The sequence below is a fragment of the Mixophyes fleayi genome, chromosome 10 (assembly GCF_038048845.1).
Source record: "Mixophyes fleayi isolate aMixFle1 chromosome 10, aMixFle1.hap1, whole genome shotgun sequence".
NCBI classification, from domain to species: Eukaryota; Metazoa; Chordata; class Amphibia; order Anura; family Limnodynastidae; genus Mixophyes; species Mixophyes fleayi.
In genome coordinates, this window is record NC_134411.1 from 28,438,570 (window position 1) to 28,460,595 (window position 22,026).

General features: G+C 38.4%; 1 protein-coding gene and 1 long non-coding RNA gene across 3 annotated transcripts in view; one reads left to right on the forward strand and one right to left on the reverse strand.

Annotated features, from left to right (window-relative positions):
- LOC142103911 (uncharacterized) overlaps positions 1-22,026 on the reverse strand; it is a 280,023-nt gene that overhangs the window by 137,315 nt on the left and 120,682 nt on the right. The gene's annotated exons all lie outside the window — the stretch shown is intronic.
- On the forward strand, positions 11,609-19,926 carry FGF3 (fibroblast growth factor 3). Its single transcript, XM_075187493.1, has 3 exons — positions 11,609-12,029; positions 14,530-14,633; positions 17,871-19,926. The coding sequence occupies exons 1-3, from the start codon at positions 11,756-11,758 to the stop codon at positions 18,201-18,203; spliced, it is 711 nt and encodes a 236-aa protein (XP_075043594.1). The 5' UTR covers positions 11,609-11,755; the 3' UTR covers positions 18,204-19,926.

Below are 22,026 nucleotides of genomic sequence, written 5' to 3' on the forward strand. Positions count from 1 at the left end.
AGAAAGAAATAATAATATAAAAGTGAATGTTTCATCTTTACAAAGGCTGACTTTGGTCACGCGATAACATTTGGGTGAATCTGTAACAGTGCACAAATAGTAGTTAATAGAAGTTCAGTGCTGGAAAAGTTGTATAATCTACAAAAAATATATGAAGAAGTAAAAAAGAAGAGAAAGGCCAAGATAGTTTTCAATGGGCGTGTTTGTTAGTCTAAGGGCTATGAAAACTGAACATAGCATGATATATAAGATGTAAAGTTAATATTCAAGAGTCTAGAAAGGTGTTGGTAGAAATCTAAAAATGAAGAGTATTTAAAATAAAGCATCCATGCTATATACATCCAAAGGTATTATAAGATGGGAATAGTGGTTGTATCACCATGTAAGAGAATTTCTAACCAACAGCTCCTGACTGGTACCATTAAAGATTACTGGAGTATGGCAACTGTAGTTTGAAAAATCAGCAGGAAAGAGTGCATTATAGGCCATAGGAGTGTCTCACATCAGAAATAGGGTCATTAATGGAATTACTCATTAAAAACTTTTTTAATCATATAGGAGTTTATTAATAATTTATAGAATGATAAGACCTCGGTGATAGGAAATAACCTATCATCATAATTGTTTATAAAAAGCTCTCCGAGGCGATACTGTTCCGAGGTGATAAAAGTCAAAGGGGATATAGGTATGTGCGAACCGGCAAATTGTATTACAGTAACGGTGATTTAATAAGTGGTGGGCCCAGGAATACTGGTAGGCAGTACCACAATAGCCTCTTGACTGACCTTTAGGATTAGATTAATTTATGTTAATTTAAGTTAAGAGACAGAGAAGAATTATGTGAAGTAACAACTGTGAGCTTCCGATAACCATAACACCTACTATGGATATATGGGATAAGCAAACTCAAAAACTTGAGGGAAGTAATTTTCATGTGAACTTCCTGAGGACCTCGTCGATTGCTGTCCACTACGTCATATAGCCATGTACTACAACACAGAATAGTGTTTACAAGATATAGTTTCATAGGCTATTTGAGGGCAGTTGGTTTTGGTAGCACTGGATATATAGAGAATGGACTGTGAATGCGGTTTCTTATGGAGAAACAGAGACTAGACACACAGGTTTTTTACCATAATGGATGATGGAACATGGAGGTGGGGGTAAGCAGATTACTTTCTCACCTGCCCAAGTTCCCATATCAGGGTATCAGTTATAGAAACACAGTATGAAAGGCAATGGATAGACGGGTTGGCTTCCCTGACCAGGCTCCAGGACAACTGCTGTGTAAACCGAGTGGAAGTCATCGCGATCAGCGAAGAAGCTGGCGCCAGCTCATGACGTCACCGATAACCGCTACGCTTTTCTTGGTGCTGTGAAGGGGGTACTGTAAGTATGTGGGCATGGACAATGTACAAGGCTTTGTAAAGTACATTGTCCATGCCCACATAGTCGTGATTACTTGACTCGGTTTACACAGCAGTCGTCCTGGAGCCTGGTTGGGGAAGGAGCCCTTCGGGCTGAACACGTCGCAGTAAGTATTGTCGGGGTAGTCAGCATCGATATGCTGACTATCACTGGGATAGACAAGGAAAACAATCCAATAGATCAAGTTAGTGTTTCATTCAAAAATACGAATAACACTCACATGACATAGAAAAATCATCCGGCATTGGAGAACTTGGGGATGCACCACACCAAGGTAAAGCCCCAATCGATTAGGGGCACAGTCTGTAAGCAATTTGCCAGGATATCAGTATTTAAAAAAAATAAAAAAAATATGACCCATATAAGCAGTCTGTGTTTCGTTTTAGGGATTACTAATCCCTATTTATGGCTCCATCCACAATGCCCCCAGTGTCTGGATGAACACACCAAGTGGCCTTGAGGTCTCATAAGATCCGGACATTGAAGCACAGAAAACCTTGCTCATTTTTTAAAAAATAAGTGAAGATTATTACCAGAAACATCTGTCGGAGACACATTGTATGGGGTTCTTATGGGACCTTGCAGCTAATTGAATCAGCCCCCAAAAGTCTAATGTAATCATGTATTAGAAAAGTAGGACTTGGAAGGATACATTTAATATGGAGGTAGCCCAAAAGTGCTCATAAGGCACTGTTCGAGTGGACTGTTTCACTTTGCAACCCCGCACACAGATATTAAGGTTAAATGGAGGCACAAAACCATGTGAGAAAACAAATAAATGTATTGCCCAGTGGAGAAATTCTCAAAAAGAGACACACAGTTTTGTTTGTGCTTATAAAAAACAAAACTAGTATTTAGGACAATGATTTTTAACAATCTGTTGGGACACATGTTTCTGTCATAATATCAGGCTGGAATGTTTCACAACAATTTTGGGGTGATATAGAAAATATAGAAAAAAAGTTGAGACCATATATTTGAATTGGTCTTTAAAATGTACTTGTTATGAAGTGTGAAAAATAGAACATTATAGTACAGCCCGTGGAAAAGCCTAATGACGCTGTGCCGTTATTCAAAAAGATACCATTCTTGAGTAAATAATATATAAAACTGTAAAAAAACAAACTTAAATCTATATTCTACGTCCTACTAAACTGATCTGGGCATTATTTTAATTAGCTGTTGTTGTGGACTAAAGAGCCTTTGACAATAATTACCTATGAAAAACACACACACACAAATAAAATGAATGTCATGTGATCATTCCAAGCCAATGTGCTGAAAGCTGGAATATTTCCTACAGTCTGATCATCTCACAGGATGTTTCTCATGGGCACACTGAGCATGCTCCTGCCAGTACATGGGCTGTTCACTCTCTCATTACTACTCAAGAATATACCTGTCCAGAAGATGAAAGTAGTAAATGCATGGAATAAATGTAACATGTTTATTTATATCTTGTCTGTTCAGATACATGTTTAATGTGCATGATTAAGGTACTTATAAAAGGTACTCAAACGTCATCATGATACAAGCTTTATATTAAAATAAATTAACAATGATGTGGCATGAATGGGTGGGGTACACTTCGCCAATGCTGTTAAATCCGACCCTGAGGACACCTACAAAAGAAAACCGATTTGAGAAGACAACGACAAGAATATACACAGGCTTGCCTGATCATCGACTGTCCAGATATCCGATCGTAGCAGGACACTGACAGCAGCTTCTTTCGAATGCACAAGTGTCCCAGCAGTAGTGCCTGACGTCAGTGCGGGCTGAATTAATTTTTATTTAAAGCGACAATGTCGGGACCCCTCTCTTAACAGTTAACCTGCATGGTCCCGACATTGGCGCTTTACATAAAAATTAATTCAGCCCGCACTGACGTCAGGCACTACTGACGGACACCTGTGCATTCGGAAGAAGCTGCTGTTAGTGTCCTGCTACGATCGGATATCTGGACAGTCGCTGATCAGGTAAGTCTGTGTATTCTTGTTGTTGTCTTCTCAAATCGGTTTTCTTTTGTAGGTGTCCTCAGTGTCGGATTTAACCACCGACATAAATAATGATAGACATGACCAGGGTGTCACACCATGGGGTATTTACCCTAATCTCTCTCTGTCTGTGTATGTTAGGGAATTTAGACTGTAAGCTCCAATGGGGCAGGAACTGATGTGAATGAGTTCTCTGTACAGCGCTGCGGAATCAGTGGCGCTATATAAATAAATGGTGATGATGGGGTAAATATATCAAGCTGCGGGTTTGAAAATGTAGAGATGTTGCCTATAGCAACCAATCAGGTTCTAGCTGTCATTTTGTAGAATGTACTAAATAAATGACAGCTAGAACCTGATTGGTTGCTATAGGCAACATCTCTACTTTTTCAAACCCACAGCTTGATAAATTTACCTCCATGAATACATTTGTGAACTGGTGTTTAGGGATTGACAATATTGTTACATTATGCATTGACCCCCGCTAGAGGTTTAAATAGCTGACTTACATAGAATTAAGTTAATTGGTGAATCGCCAAAGATTCCACCTGTCAAGTAGTTGCTAAAGTAGAATCCAGTACTATAGGCTGAACCACTCCACTCAGTTTGTTTTGAAGACATTCTTGTTGTTTTAACTATGAATTGCTTCTTTTTTTGAAGAAGAACACATTGGGTGCTGCATAGATGGCAATGGGTGTAATTAAAATACAGGCAGGGTTCATCTGAAGCCCCATGCTCAGAATTAGACCACATCAAAGAAATCCTCTTTATACTTTTTTTTTCTTCAAAAATGGTCACCAGACAGTATACAATTCACAAGAGTGGACTTACAGCTTATTGTATAGATGTCTGGCTCGCAAAATGACTGGAGGTTCCCATTCAATGTTTCACAAAGTGAGCTGAAGACTGGGGGGTCCTTTGATATTTCAGAGGAGGTCACATGTCCTTTATTTAAAAAGAAACAATTAATGCTCTAACTAAATGCTCAGCCGGGCTCTCTAAGCTGAAAACTCGCAGCTTTGAAGCATGAATGCTTAGAGCCAAAGGCAGAAAGACTTCAAGATGATGGCGCTAATTATGAAAATGGCAAACCATAATGTGCCCAAGATGGAAGCAATTTTGGCAAAAAGTCATTTGTTCTATTTTCTGCCCCAGGGACAGTCCAGTCTGGCTGTCTTTTACTGTATAAGTCATGGACTGATACATTAACTCCTTACAGCTCCTTCTGGTAGCAGAATACTCTCTCCATTTCTACAGTGTCTCTGCGCTGATATCAGGAACTATCTCAGCTCAATTGCCCATGTAATTTATCTCCTTTTTTTCCCCTCTTGTCTTCAGTAGACGGAAGCAATCATTCCTTAATGATGCATTAAACATCAATCCCCGTTCAAGGTTTTAAACCAATTTGTAACGTCAGATCACGTTCACCAAGAGTTACAATGCATCACCACTTCACAGTTCACAACCGTTAGTTTTGTGTCGTTAGGCTGGAACAATAAAGAAAGATATTTAGCTGCATTGTTACATCTATGAAAATTAAGGCAAACTGAATATTGTACATTGACCTCAACCTTGGTGAAGATGCTCCAAGTAAGTGTATAGACCAAGCGCGGTTGAACATCCTCCCGTTCATCAGAAGCTGAATGCAACATCAGTTCTTATGGAGACAGCACTAGTTTTTGTGTGTATCCATCAAAGATGTGCTACTATGCTTATATGGACATGCTGTACTTTTCACTACTATATTATTGTTACAATTCTGGTTCATAACAAACCTGTTGAATCAGCCCATATCCTGTATTCGATGGCTCATACCAGGTATGGAAAGTCTGACAGGCAGTGAAAAAATATTTGTCACCATTTAGTGAGTTGAATCAAAATGAGTGAGAATGCTGACTACTAGTCATTACTTTCATTGCTGTTACCATCTCTAATCCTCCTTTGGTGATCTCCACTTCCTCCTTGGTGACAGCAACTGAAACTGAACATGGGGAACAACTCTCCTAGCACTATTTCCAGCAGTGAGCATGACACTAAAGACAAACACTAAACTACGCACAGTTACTCCAAATGGACCGGTAACACGAAGACAGTGCAACATAGAAGCAAGAACCAGTCAAGGAAATACGCTACGTTATGACAAATGGTAAAGGGAGTTATGGCTACCTTCTGATGATTGTTTTAAGATTTCTACAGTGACTGGATCATGTTTTATGTCTCTGTCTTCTGCTGTCTCTCCTTGTTCCAACCGTACTACACCACCGGTAGCTGCGCAGAAATGCCAGTTGCCAATAACTGCTTTATTATTGGAGGGTGGGCATCACGGTGGCTTAGTGCTTAGCACTTCTGCCTTACAGAACTAGGGTCATGAGTTCAATTTCCAAACAGGGCCTTATCTGTGAGGAGTTTGTATGTTTTCCACGTGTTTGTGTGGTTTTCCTCCGGGTGCTCCGGTTTCCTCCCACACTCCAAAAACATACTGGTAGGTTAATTGGCTGCTATCAAAATTGACCCTAGTCTGTGTGTGTGTTAGGGAATTTAGACTGTAAGCTCCAATGGGACAGGGACTGATGTGAGTGAGTTCTCTGTACAGCGCTGCGGAACTAGTAGCGCTATATAAATAGCTGATGATGATGATGATGAGGGTGCTGATGCTGCTACCTAACAAAGCCCATTTTCCCCATCAATTGTTATTCCGCTGTCTGTCTGTATCACATGTTTTCCACACCTCTTAGATTGTAAGTTCATATGGGCAGGACCATCTTTACCTTTTGTTTTATGTCATTGTATGTAATTTGTGTCAGGTCATGATACCCTCAATTTACAGCACTGTGTAAAATGTCAGTGATTTATAAATTAATAATAATAATAATAATAATAATAACAGTTTACTAGGATCTAGTGAACTTACTAAAGTATGAAACATTAAAGCATATCTAAGTTCCACGTGAACTGATAAGCTGAATATTGGTTCACGCCAGTGGTCAAAGTGGAAAATTTTGAAGTGGCAATATTGAATTACAGAAGTGGTGGTATGGAAAATGTAATGAATGGAATCTGATAGTTTTACAGTGAAGGCAGTAGAAGTAGTAGCCATACGGCATACCACTGTATACCAGATCACTTTGCCCACTGATTCACCCAACAAAATGGCTATCCCCACTGATTGTAGGCGACACACTTTAAATAAGTTGATATGCTATACTGTAGGCAAACAGTATTGTGACAACAGTATTCACTGGTTGTCACAACATGACTATTTAATATGTACATAATGTATTACGATACGTTGCTACTCATTGTAGACTGACTTTTACATCCTCCGCTCCAACTTTGTCTGATGGTCGAATGGCAGTGGAATAGGAAGGCCCACGTGTAGCTCGGTCACACAGAGGACCTTTGTTGTTGGGTTATTCTAACCCTGTCTTATGAGATTTTGCTATTTCTATTAAGGTTCTAAGCTCACTGTCTTTGCATAAGATGTAACAGTACCTGTTTACAACTGTATTTATTCAAACAGCCAAAAAACATTACAACAGCTCCCAGGCAAACTAGAATTATTCATTTTAGATGTGCTCCTATTTGCAATTCTCAAAGGTTAATTTCCCAGTGTTTGAGGTACATTGGATTATCACATGAACAGTAGTGAGTATAAAAATACTATCTAGCCTTCGCACACAGTCCTGGCATTTTAAGGCCAAACTAGATGAAAGAGAACTAAAATAAAATAGCTGTATACATTAACTCACAAAGGAGATATAGACATGTATATACATTATATAGTACACATACACATTATATAGTACATTGTATTATACCTATAACTATAACTTCTATAATATGCTTAACATGTTAATTATTAACAACATATAGGTGATCCTCCAGACTATTCTATGACAACAATAAACAGATATATGTTTATTTTTCATGTAATAGGATGAAAAGTAAAGATGCGTGAAATTGTGACAAAATTTTGAAATAATCCAGTGTTGTGATGGAACAGGCTGTTTCCCTGAGCTGTAACGTTCGGGTGATACAACCTTCGAGTTCCACTTTGTTTTGCCATCCTGTACTGTATTTGTACATATGCATTTTGGATCATTTATAGTTTATGGTTAGAGCTGGGATGACAACAGTCAATGAAAAAGTGTACATAACTTGTGAAGCTCTATTTATCAGAAGTTACTTGAATTGAGAAAATATATATCCGTTCCAACACAAACTCTAATAACAGGCAGACGTCATGGTCCTAGCAGATAAGGAAGAGGATGTTATTAATCAGTATCAAAATGTCTTTAACATATAAGGAAATACCAAACCAATGTCAATCCACTGGTATAAGAATCGAACACATGTACAAGACATATCAATGTGCTCTATACATTTAATGCATGAAAGTAGACCAAAGTGGGGTGATATCTGCTTAAAGTCATAATTCCAAGTGGCTGAAATCTAAAATTCTGAATTCTACAAGAGTGATTCACATTTATCTATATCGCCCATATTGGCAATTCTGGCGTAGTACATCCAGGTCAAACACTGTAAAATGTTACCCTTTCGATATACTGTAATTACACATAGTTGGACAGCTTATCTTATAGAAGTTTGGGGACCAGCTTTACTTATTGCTCATGGTAATAGTGCACCAACACTGCTACAAAAGTTAATTAATAATGTAATGAATCATTTAGAACTTCTACAACTACTTCAGAAAGTAGCAACGGTACACGGAATTTTATTAATTTTAATCAAAAGAACTTTCCTTAAACTTTCTTTTCATTAAATTTGTACACACTCAAAACATAAAATCTGATAAACTTCATATACCAAGTATGCCTAGAAAACAAATTAAAAAACTTATGATGGTGTAATCTGCCCAAACACACAGTGGTATCACTATTTTCAAGTACTGGACGATGAAAATGATCAAACATCAATCCAGGGCCAATAAAGGGTTCAGGCCGCCCTAGGCTAATATACTCGTAGCGCCTTTCTTGCCTTCCATGCCAGCCTAATAGGTAGATCTTAGGTAAAAATGAACTTGTCCTTAATTTAAAATCTGGCTTCCTTGAACCCACCATCCAACCAATGTTTACCTTCACGTGTTTTCAAAACTCAGCTCCACTTGGCTTTTTAATGTGTTCATGGAAATCTTTGTCACGCATTTCATTATCAATAAAATCAACTGTATAGAGGAACAGATGCATAAACAAGTAGCACCGAGGGTGAAGACATAAATGTGGAGAGGGTTGTCGTGCCTGCATCTGGCACCAACTATGTCCCTCCTACTCGCTTATCTTCAATGCCTGCCAAAGGATGACTGACTGTCTTCAACCTTTACCATGGGAATACATCAAGATTAAAACTCTACTACATTTTGCTATCATTTTTTTACTTTGGGTAACAACTATTCTCCTCTCCCTGTCACAATTTTGCATCCCAAAAATCTTGCAACCACTCTCCCCCATTGAAACACCTCACGCTCTACGCTGCAGCCTAGTTGCCCTACTACTGGAAAAACAGGCCCTGTTCAAATCAACATTCAAATAGAAAATGATTACGTTACCATTAGGGCTTACATTAGTCAAACCATTGTCTTCAAAACAATCTAATCTCTAATTGGTGGACGGTAAACTAAAGGACAAAAGGTAGATTTATTAAACCTTTGAAAAAGAAAAAGTGGATTTGGTGCCCATAGCAACCAGATTCTAGCTATCATTTTCTAGAATGTGTTAGATAAATGATAGCAAGAATCCGATTGGTTGCTATGGGCAACACCTCCACTTTCTTTTATAGAAGGTTTGATAAATCTACCCCCTAAACCGCTGCTAAAAAAAAGTTCAGTCCACTCAGGAATTTTAAGAAAGCGCATGACAGGTCAAGAGTGGTGCATAAATAAGATCACCAATGATCCCTATGTGAACAGAGGGGGTGGTTTATTAAAGGTATCAAATCTGTGTTTTCCTTCATCCTTCCCAACCAGGTGTGAAAAAACATGACACAAGATTAATAAAATTAAATTAAAATTAGAGGGGGTTGATACAGGCATTAAATCAAATGATAAAACTTTAAAACTCCTTTACTAGCATTCCTCATAAGCCGATAAAGGAAAGCACATGATGAGTTTCTGTTGTGAAATATGCCATCAAATTTTCTTAAGAAGTGACCAATGTTAGGCATTTCATTCAAGCAAGAAAGTATTTTTTGTCTCTTCTCTAGTTAGGTGACCAATGAATCCCTTTCGTTGCCATAAATCTAAAGTGTAAGTTAATCTTGTAAGCTGTCGTGCTCTATAGCAACAGTGCCATTCACTTGATGACAAGTTGAAAATGGCATAAGATGTTCAAGGTCAATGACCTGATTAGAAACTCAGTTCATTAAAATTAAACTATGAGAAAGGCCCCTACGGAGGAATGAAATGTTGACAGTGGTTAAATGGAACCATTTGTTACAAGACCAGGAAGTACCATGCTCTATAAATATAAATAATCCAGACTTGTGAATTGAAAAGGTTTGGAAAGAAGATTTCAACTGATTATCAGTTGTGCAGACTATTCCAAAAGTATAATTAGTCTGCAAGTTTCCATACCATCCAGGAGGGCTTTTTTTTTTTACCCATATTGTGCTTAATTGCAAAAAAGGTGAAGGTTCAGTGCAATGTCTTCTTCGGCGGTACCGCACGACCCACAAGTGCTCCTATATTTCTAGCAAATCGCAGAGGGTGTTTCTTGCTAAGTACAGTTGGGTCTAGTTTTGAAAAGCAGTGTAAAATTGAAGTTTCAATTTGTAGAGCAAAATTACTCAAGGTAGATAAAGGAATGGAGAGAACGCACTTTTAGGGTTATTCTCTGCTCATACCTACCAACTTTATAGTTTTCCCTTCTGGGAGATAGCAGAGGAGAGGTGGGGTGTGAGGACATCGGGGGACGTGGCGCGGCAATTCGCATCATTTTGGCCCCACTCCTGTGATGCCGAGACACAAATGCATCACCAAGAATCACATCATGGAGGCTCCCATCCTGCCCACTTCCTAGTGAAGGCGTGAGGATGGCCTGCTCTTTTGGGAGTCTGTGAATCTCCCGGAAATTCCGGGAGAGTGGGCAAGTATGTCTTTGCTTCCTATAAGCGCACAAAGCATTTTCCATTCTGCACCAACTCTGAGCTTCAGAATATTTTAATTATAGTTCATTATGTTCTTTACATCCTAATTAAAACAATGCTAATACATTATTATATTTGTATTATTATCATCATCATTATCATTGTATAAATCAATATACAGGTCTTGTTACATTATTCAGTGATACAGGAACTAGTGCAAAAATCAATTGTGAAGTATCTGCATTGCAGTCTGATATACCCTATCATTTCTCTTAGGGGAATATACATTATTAGTCTAGATCCTTTTTCAAGTAATGAATGAACACTGGGTTTTCTCTATCCAGTGAAAGCTCATTATGTCTAAGTGATACTAACAAATTGACCTAAAGGAAAGTTTCTTTACAATTTACACAAATTGCCTTTCAATTTCAGTTAAATAAGAAACACAGCATCTCCAAGAACCCACGTCTGCCTCCTTTTCATATGCGCTTTTCAAATCTGCATTTTTAAAAAAGTGATTTCTCCAGATTGTGTCTTTCCAGCATCAGTCATCCCTGGCTGTCACGTATTGTGATTTGAGGATTGATAGGAGCAGTAACAGACCCCAGGGACCATTCTCTTAAAATCCTCAATGTATAATTTTCATATGTATAACTGTTCTTTTTTTTTTGGGATCTTTCAAATGCCAGAGCTGGGCACAACCCCTATCTTCTGATTGCTGCTGACTCTTTGTGATGTGGCTTTTCTTTCGGTCTTCTTTTTTTTTTTTTTTTCTTTGCACTGAGCCACTGTAAGTAGTGCTGTGTAATTTTATCCAGCCTGCACTTTTAGTTCACACAAGACTGATACCTTGCCTGCCTCCTTTGTATCAATTGGTTGGGGATCTGTCTATTGTTGCAAGGGGAGGGGGGGCTTTTATGTCAGTGCTGTTGAGCACCACTATTCCTTGTAAACTCATAAAATTCAGAAGCGATCTCATTCTTGCACGTTGGGAGATGGTTTAACTCTGAGCACTGCTACTAATCCATGAACCTGTGGCCTTCATTGACATCTATTTATTTAGAAGATCAAGACAAGACAGATAAAAGGTCAGATAACGCTTCCAATGTTTTATGCATCAGAGCAGTGTGACTTGCCACTTAGAGAGCTGCTAACAAGACTTCTTTAATGGGACCCCTTGTGACATTTGCTTCCTGCCTTCCAGCCTTCAGTATTTCGGCCATGCCACAATGGTTATAATTTGGATCTTGTTGCTCAGTGTTTTCGATCTTGGTCGGCAGGTATCCTGGGCTAAGGGTTTGTCCAGCACTGCTAACGTGCCTTGTACCAGAGGCAAACTGTGTGACCCCAGGCTAAGAAGAGATGCTGGGGGACGTGGTGGGGTCTATGAACATCTCGGAGGAGCACCCCGACACCGAAAGCTATATTGCGCTACTAAGTATCACCTTCAGATCCATCTGAATGGCAAAATCAACGGAACACTGGAGAAAAACAGCATCTTCAGTAAGTGCCTTTATGGACCTGTTTGTATGTATACTTCTTCCAGATCTGTAGTTTGTTTTATGTTTAATTTACATATATATATATATATATATATATATATATATATATTTATTGATATTCTCTGAATAATTTATGACTCACAGTGCTTAAACAAAACACTGACACAGCACTTGAATACAGAACCTTATGCTGTGTAGCACACTTTATTTCACTCTCTTATTAAATCTTCAATTAGAGTTTACTGCTGAACATAAATACATTTAAAGTTAAAACAACAGGTAGACCATAATAACACTATATTGCCAATTCTTCCTTCACGTGTTTATATTTTTATCACTTTACATCTACTTTATCTGTACGTCATACAGTGTCACCACTTAGTTATACCTGAAGATCTAGCAACGCTGTGTTTAAAATACTGAACGTGCCACTATGTTGCTTGTTTGCCTTCAGACTTAGGCAGGCTAGACAAAGAAACACATATATTTTCTTTATTAATAGAAAGACATTTTAGAGTCCCTTTTTCATGTTGTCTCTTATTTCGTCCGTAAGATGTAGGAATGAATGAGATGTGACTTTGAGCTGGTAATGCATTATGTCTCTCTCACTGTGCTTTTCTCTGAATAAACCTGGAGGGTAAGAATGTACCTTCATCTCTCAGTTGGTTCCTCCAACGCTTCATTTGTTTAAGAGCAGATAAGCTGTGTTTTCAAGAAAAAAAAAAAGACAGTCCTCCTGGACAATAGCTATGTCCTGCATGCTGTTACCACATTTGCAGAGTTTTGTTCTCCTGAAAGCTTCGTGTCAAACTGCTGAAAGGCTGGACAAATTCTCTGCACTCACCCTGAGTTGTCACATCCCACTGGGGACATTAAATACACTCTTTAACGTCTCTCTATATCTGGTCACATGGCTGCAGGTACATATCAGATCCTGCAAGCTTGAGATCTAATTAAGTAACTTCAATTTTAGCAATTGCAAGACTGTGGGGAAGAATTATTCAATTCACCTTTGGCATGTCAGAGCTTCCGTTTATCAAGCTAGTGATTTGAATTGTGGTTCATCCTTTACTGATGCTCCCAAAGAATGCGAACACCATAGAATTAAGTGTGTATAACAAATAGCATACTGTGCATTTTATTGATATCTTATTAAATTACATTGTCCTAATAGCTTAGAAGTCAAGTGTTTAATAAAAATACGAATGTCATGTATAGAATACTAATCTCATCTGTAAACTATTTAATCACAGGAACATATAACTGAAAGAATTTTAGATGCTAATATGAAAAACAAAATCATGACTGACAATTAAATATGATCAAGCTTGATGCATGGGATATACAGCATATCATCTAAAACAATTATGTAACCGGCTGCACGAGATTGCTGTTTTTACATTACATTGCAGAGTAGACTGAATACCTCTAAAAACGTATTATTCTCCTTCTTATAAGATTACACTATGCTATGCAGTGGTGCCCAGAAATGACGCAACGCGCTAATGTAAGGAAATACTTAGAAACCGTAGAGTTAATCCATAAAACTAGAGCCCGCTCAGCTTGGGAAGGTTGGATATCCCACACCAATCGATTCTCCACATTCGAGCATGCTTTTTAAATAGCTTCAGCAACATGATGAATCAGCCCCTGTAACAAATTACAAGGTGATCCCCCTAGGAGGCCTTGCAACAATGTACAAGACCCTCTGGCACTGAATACGTCCAGGTTCTGGCTAAAGCTTCTTATACTCAATAAAACAAATTAACTGTGCCGCCTATTTCTTGTAATGCATTATCCTAACATTTGGGATTTTCAAGATTAAATCTGCCTCCTTTGCCCATCTATCTAAGTGTGCCACTAATACTTTGCAAAATCTGACATTTGTTTTTCTAATCTCCCCCCAAAAAAACTTTTAAAACGTTTATACTCTTCTTTTTGATGGCAAACAGAGATTAGAAAACCTCAAAGGCTCTGGGAGGAGTAAGGAAAACCACTATTTCCTAAAAGGGAACTTGTCTTACGAAAAGCTTTTAAAGACATCTCTCATGGTGATATGGACAATAGAATGAATGGTCATCCAAAATAGATGAGATGAGAGTCTTATGGGTACACGTGAAAGAATTACACTGGAATATCCATAACAAACGACTCCGATAGATTTCAGTACGTGAGTTTAGCTACAATGCACTTAAACGTTCATTAAAGTGACACATTTAAACTTAATTAGTGTATGGTAAATGTAGCATATGAAAGATAAACCCATATTGGAAATATACCACGGTACAGCACATACTTTGTTCGTTTCTATTACATAAATAATCTCTGACAATTTGGATATAGATATAGATATATATATATATATATATATATATACACACACACACACACATTTGTATTCCCATCAATGACAGGGGATAAAGAGAATTACATACATGGGAACTTGCAGGAGGTTATGCTTGGGCAGAAAGGATTACATAATATGTTTTGTTTATTTCAAGGTATTTTAGAAATCACTGCTGTGGATGTGGGAATTGTCGCCATCAAAGGATTGTTCTCTGGAAGATACCTGGCTATGAACAAAAGAGGGAGACTTTACGCCTCAGTGAGTACTCTGAAATGCACAAACACCTTTTTACTCCTAGAAGTTAAATCCCAGGAACCAAAATCTTTACTTTTGCAACAGTAGCTATGCCTGCATCAGCATGTGTTTGTTTTACTTCACACTGGTAGAAGGAAGCTTCAGATTGGCTCAAAATAGCCACAGTAATCCAAGAAAATCCGCAAACAAACTGATGCATTACACATGACAGAACTTCCTTAGGCAATAACGTGTGTAGTTTATTTTGCAGTCATTGCGAGCTGCAAAATACCCAAACACAATTTAAAGAAAAACAAGAAAAACATTTTTTTTTATTTATTTAACACTTCCCTTTCAACTATGAGACAAAGACATCAAACTGTGCCGCAATTACATTTCCTCATCGGCGCTGTGTCCCTGGAACTCTAGGGAGGTAGATGTTATGTAATGATTGTACGTTAATCCAGCTTTCCGAATGTTACTCCATTGTTATTAATAGTGACTGGGATTAGTTGAAAATGGATGAGAAAAAATAAGTCCCTGAATAACATGTCTTATTAATCTTTAAATAGGAAACGGCCAAAGGCACGTGTGTTGTTACATTTTGCAAGAAATTCAATGTATTTTATCAGTATATTGTGCCAGTTCCCATGAGGTCACATGTTTCAGGTTGTTAAAAGTGTGTTACACATCACTGTATTGATGTAGATGTAACATGACAATTGTCTATCTCGATATATGAAGCTTTCGCTAGATTTAGGGCTTTTCCCTATTTAAGAAGCTCTCCCTGGGATGATAGCTTTCACCTATTTAACATGGACAGTTGCGGCACAAGTACCGCCACTATCCTCCTATAACTATGGACATCAGGATGGTGATATTTGGGGGACAGAACAAGAAAAAAACTGTAATATTCAAATAAAGATGTTTTCTTTTATTTTTTTTCTATTTTTTTAATTTTTTATAACAACTTATTATTCTATATTGAATAAATCTGGAACTAGAAGCTCAAGTCCGGAGAAGCCGTCTCATGCTCGCGGAGACTGACAACAGCCTGGCGAGCAGTAAGACTCCTGTTATCGCTGCACGTCAGTATCGCTGCGGAGCAGAGCACAGCTCAGCTGCCCGGTGACCTTTGCTTGTTAAATCGGGCGATAGACGATTCTCTACTGCTATTTTGATAAATAGAGGCCTTTAAATGAAGATGAAAAAAATAACATATAAATTCAAGACCTCCCACCTGAAGACATGATAATCCCAGTATCCAACAGACAAAAGCCAACCAGCATTGATCAAACACAGTCAACAAGTGGCAGATAGGCCAGCAATCATCATTAGGCTCTGCAACCAGTTTTCAAATCAAAGAAAAATGGCAATAATATTTCCTTTAACAGGCCAATTGTAATCAAGGAAATTACAGAATGAATGCCACATGAGCACCAATACTCTTTACAAACACTGCCCTTGTTGCTTAAGCCTGAAAGGACTTCCTACGTATATCAATCTACAGTATATCATGGTATATCATGTGTGCAATAATACCTGTGTAGGGTACCTAGTTTACAAAAATGACTTAATTAACATCTATACATGATATATAAGCAGGTTCAAGCCATTAATCTAGCAAACCCAAAGCTGTTATAGTATCCACATTTTCTCGTTATTCCAATTCTAAATATATTAAGCACTTTATGGCAATAATGTGTAAATTTAACTTTTTTGTTTAACAAGAGACCTTAAATATAATTTTTTTGAAACCAGAATAGAGGTGAATCAAGAATTTATTGTATATCCTACGGTCAGACATCCCCAAAATCAGATTCTGGGACCCACTTGAGTGATTCCAGTTCATGTCAGTCACCATTGAGTAATTTTCACTGTTGTTTAATTCACTATTCCGCATTTGGGGCAGGTCAGAGAAACCATATGCCTTTAGATTTCTTATGCCTTGTGCCAGTGTAACTTTGATATTGTCATACATTATTGTTAATAATTTATATTATCTTCATGTTAATTAGCTGTTACATACAGTCTGAGTTATTGCACTGGACCCAATTTTGGGTTACAAGTGCTGCAATGAAAAGAATTGGGGGCCTATCAGTATAGGACTTCCATGCTTGTGTAATGGGTAGAGCAGGTGATTGTCATGTTGATGGGATCTGCAACAACCTCTGTGTGAAGCAAATTATGGGAAAGCTGTCTTTGCTTCACTCTAATAATAAAAAAAACCTCACTTATAGATTACACAAGTGAAGAGAAGTCATGAAATGTATAGAAATCCATTGTAAAATATAGACATTACTCAAACTGCGACAGACAAGTTCGTTTAGTTACCTTATCTCTTATAAAATTAAGGTAACAAGAGATGTTGATAAAATCAGGATTCTGTATCCTATCTGTTTGTAATGCCTTAGGTCGTACATAGTTAGAGCAGCTACAGCTTTCTATACGGAGAAGAAGGCACTAGGATCAGTATAGAAACAACCACTCCTCATCCATCACACATGGATACACACACCGAGGTTTCCCACTTGCATTAGTGCCCCCAGCTTTCTAAACAGCAAAACAATGGAACGTCTTAAATTGCACTAAAAAATGCCATTGTTTTAACCACCTCTTGCTGGAATGTGATTTACAAAACCCCCAAGTGTGATATCACTATGGTATATTCCGATACCCCAGAGTTAAGAATGGGAAGACTTGTGCAATGCATCATAAGATGTTTGTAGAATACAGCAATGAAGTGCGGGTTTTGTACCTATGACTTCAGATTACATTGAAATGACCTAAGGCAGGTGTGTTTCAGGAACACGGAGGACAGGAAACCTGTAGCCTTTTTTGGCTCTGCATATATGGCATGTACACATGACATGCAATAACAAATACAACCAGGGGAAGGCTGGTAAATTTTAGCCCGGGGAGCAAGACTTGACATAGCAGCCTAATAGGAACATTTAAAAAAAATAAAAAATGGCCTTGGACCATTGGGCAGGTGGCCCAATGACCCAATGTAGCCCATTATTGGACCAGCCCAGGGGGCAGACACCCCCCCTGCCCCTCAGCCCCTAAACACAACACATGGCCTTCATATTTTGCTTCAGGTTCAGAAACAGGACTAAGATTACTATTTACAAATCTTTACATGTGAATGAAACCCAGATTAATATCTATGTACACTTATTTTTTAGATGTATTAAAAAATACAAATATTTAGTGTAATAGATGTAGGATTAATATGTTTTGTTTTTCTTTTTTTTTTAGGAAAGCTACAACCCTGAATGTGAGTTCGTGGAGAGGATTCATGAACTCGGTTATAATACATACGCTTCCCGTTTACATAGGACAGTTCCGAATGGGGCTGGAACAAAACACAAGGCCAGTGCGGAAAGACTCTGGTATTTATCCATCAATGGCAAGGGGCGACCTAGGAGAGGCTTTAAGACACGGAGAACTCAAAAGTCCTCCCTTTTCTTACCAAGAGTACTGGACAACAAAGACCATGATGTGGTGAAGCTATTTCACACAAACACAAAGTATAGAGAAAGTATTCTCAAACCACAAAAAAACAATGGGCGACAGAGGAGAGAGCATTGAAGAGGCCCGAACCATGAAGAACCATTTTCCTAACATATAACGCTCTACGGACCAACAAGGACCCTGTGCCTGAGAACTCGGACAGCTGTTAGACTTTGTAGAGCATTTTTCTGGATTACCTCACAGTTCTGGCTGTTTATTTCAGTGGTCCCTGCTAGGTACAGGGATACTTGATAATTTATTCTGTTGTTTCACGACATGGCATATCCATTAATTGACATTGGCCAGTTACTGTTTGCACTAGCCAGTGTCTATCCTAACAAATGCATTTGAATGTGACTGTAGTCTGCATTCATCCAGATGAAAGACCATTGTTCAGAACCGGCAGCCGATAACAGTGTACCTGTGTTGAATGTGGATGCAGCTATTTTGTTTGAGCTGAACCAATGCTCCACTTGGAATTAGTGGCATCATTGAGGCATGAGGTGTTCATGCCTCAGTGATGTTACTAGTTTCTCACAAATTTCTAGGTGGATCTCTCATAAATATTGGCTCAGCCAACAAAATGGCCACCTCCACTGTGTGCAGACAAAAGGTACAATTTAAGTGCTGTCATTGTATCGATTCCTCAATATCCCTTTTCCTATCTGATAATGACGTTATAACCACCACTAGCTGGACTGTCGTTCAGTCTACCTCACATTCCATTAGGTGACTGTGTCTGTTTATTGCTTTATGGCCCTACTTTGCTAATAAGCAGCTGCAAAAGGGGTTTCCTGTAAGTTACTAACATTAGACCTCGGAGTTTTGAGTTAAGGGTTGAACAGGAGGGCAAGTATTACAAAAAAAAATATATATATTTATTAATATTAATTAAGTGGGATCATTTAAAATATTGGGGCAAGAACAGTGTTTATCATTCTATCCGATGTGAAAACTGGAATTTACACAAGGTGTCTGCCAGACATGTGACATTATTAATCCGCTTAAAACATTATTACATTCTGATCCATCTGTTATTTATACTTCTGTAAGGCACACCAAACAGGGACAATCAGAAAGAATATACATTCGAGAAAAACTATCAGTCCAAAGTAGTTATCCGCCTTATTTTTTTCTTTTATCAGGGAAGAGCTATAGCAGGATACAAACATATCATGCTACAATTGGATAGATCTCCCCAGTGTCCGAGGCCTCCAATATTAATACCGCTCAGAAAATGAATTCCCCACATAGCTGCTCTTCACTGCCATATATTTATTTTTCACATAAAGACGGCACATAAATATAATATGATATTGTTGAGGCGTACAATCACAAACATAGCTGTTATTCCGGGCTACTAAAAAGCCATGTTTGCAATAAAAACTTACAAGCTTAAATGTAAAATATATTATAATGAAAAGCATCTTGGTTAAGTAGGAAAACTATTATCTCATTTACTATCAAGAAATAATCCCACATTGATCAGCAAACTCTGCCATGTGACCCTCATTACGGGTTTCTGCTGTGAGTCAAATTTCCTCTAAGAGCCTCCATGAGGGTCTTGTTACGTCTGTGGTAAACACAGGCATGAACATTTTATTTAAAGCTAAATCCTGGATTTTTTTTCAAGACATTGCAAGAATTGTCGATAAAGGAGTGGATTTACATCGTGTTAGAGGGGAGGGCTCCTATTTGTTCTTAACTGAAGCCTGTAGACATCAAACTAGTCATGTAAGAGTTAATGGAAAGGAAGACAGCAAGCATGGGAACGATAGTGAAGTCACTGCGTCCTGTTACACGGAATGTCAATAAATACTTCCAGCAAAACTGCAATTTGCCCTCTAATTTTCTATAACGACTTCCTTTCTGTCTCTTGAATTTCCATTGGTGCAACATTACATTATAGTATATCCTTTTTTTATGGGTTTTTTGAACCATGCAACACAGAGCACGTTCAAGTGCTGTTTCTAGTCAGTGAAGACAAAGATATATTTTAGATGGAACAGCTGATAGAAAGTATCATTAGCAGAACTCGGTACTATAGACTGCAAATTTCGCTTGTTTTGCTCTTACAGCATAAAATGCAGGTATTATAACTTCACAGCTGCACTGAGGATCCTGTGTTCCTTTCTTTCAAGGGATAAAAAATATATAGTTTGGCCACCTGTCTCTGAGACTGCAGTCACCATGAAGACATTATTCAGAATATTATACAAAAAACCATATTAGCTCATGCTATTTATTGACCATTTTACCACTTGCATACAGGCAGTTCATTCAAAGTATCTGCCTTGGTACCATATACAATACGGGAGGGTCTGATGTTCCACTTGTAAGGATCCACGCCATGGCACAAAACAACACAGTATTCAACTGTACACATCACTTTAATATATACCATGTAAAACACAGTGGGCCCGATTCATCAAGGCATGCATACTCAACGCAACTTGCAGTGTTTAAAAACGCACTTCAATCAGCTCTGTGCACTCCCTAATTCAATAATGAATTATTATTATTATTGTAGATTTGTAAGGCACCACAGTGCTCCGCAGCTCCATACAGTAGGGAAAACAGGACATACATAAAACACGAACATACATAAAACAAGTACATACAAGGCAGACAAAATAAATACAGACATGAAAACAAAGGGTATGGAGGACCCTGCTCATTAAAAGGCTTACATTCTAAGTGGAAGAGGGCACAGCTGAAACAAGAGGAGCGAGTGTGGCTTAGAATGGAGATTGGGACAGCTGTGAGGGTGTATTAGTGTGAATAGTATCATCAGGGATAAGGTAAGCTTTAAAAAAAGAGATGGGTTTTTAGAGAACGTCTAAAGATTTGAAGGCTTTGAGAAAGCCTGATTGGGCCTGGTAGGGAATTCCATAAGCGGGGAGCAGCACGGGAGAAGTCTTGTAGGAGAGAGTGAGAGGTGGTTACCAGAGATGCGACAAGGCGCAGGTCAGAGGTAGATCTAAGAGGGCAGGAGGGAGAGTATTTTGATATGAGATTTGAGATGTATGAAGGGGTGGTGTCGTTGAGTGCTTTGTAGGTAAGGGTGAGTAATTTGAATTGGATTCTGGAGGACACAGGGAGCCAGTGTAGGGATTTGCAAAGTGGTGCAGCAGATGTGGAGCGGTGAGAGAGAAAAATTAGTCTTGCAGCAGCATTTAGGATGGATTGAAATGTGAATATAATGGTGTCGGGAATGCCAGATAGCAGGAGGTTGCAGTAGTCAAGACAGGAGATGATGAGAAAATGGATAAGAGTTTTGGTAGCATGTTGAGTAAGAAAAGGGTGCATTCTAGCTATGTTTTTAAGGTGGAATTGACAGGACTGAGACAGAGTCTGGATGTGAGGAATAAAGCAGAGGACAGAGTCAAGTGTGACACCAAGGCAGCGGGCTTGGGAGATGAGGAAATTGTGGTGTTATTGCCAATGAGGGAGATTTGAGGGGAGGTGGTGATTCTGGCAGGAGGGAAGATAATAAGCTCTGTTTAGGATATGTTGAGCATTAGGTAGCGTTGGGACATTCATGTGGAGATAACAGAAAGACAGTTGGTTACATGAGATAGTACAGAAGAGGAGAGGTCTGGGGGAGTGATACAGAATGGATCTGAAGATATGCCCGCTGATGAATTTGGGTGTAGGTCTGCTGTGCTCTACTACGCAAGAAGCTGTAGGATACATACCTATGTGCATTATAAATTCGCAAAAGAACGCACAGAATTTTTTTTTCATTATAAATAAATAATAATAATAATTATTGTCACTTGTTATTAATATAGGCATTATAAATAGTTTTTTATTATATATATTCCCCCCACGAAATACATTTATTAGGATGTTTTTAATGTCTACTGAACATAAAAACAATGTATCAGTTGCTCCTGAT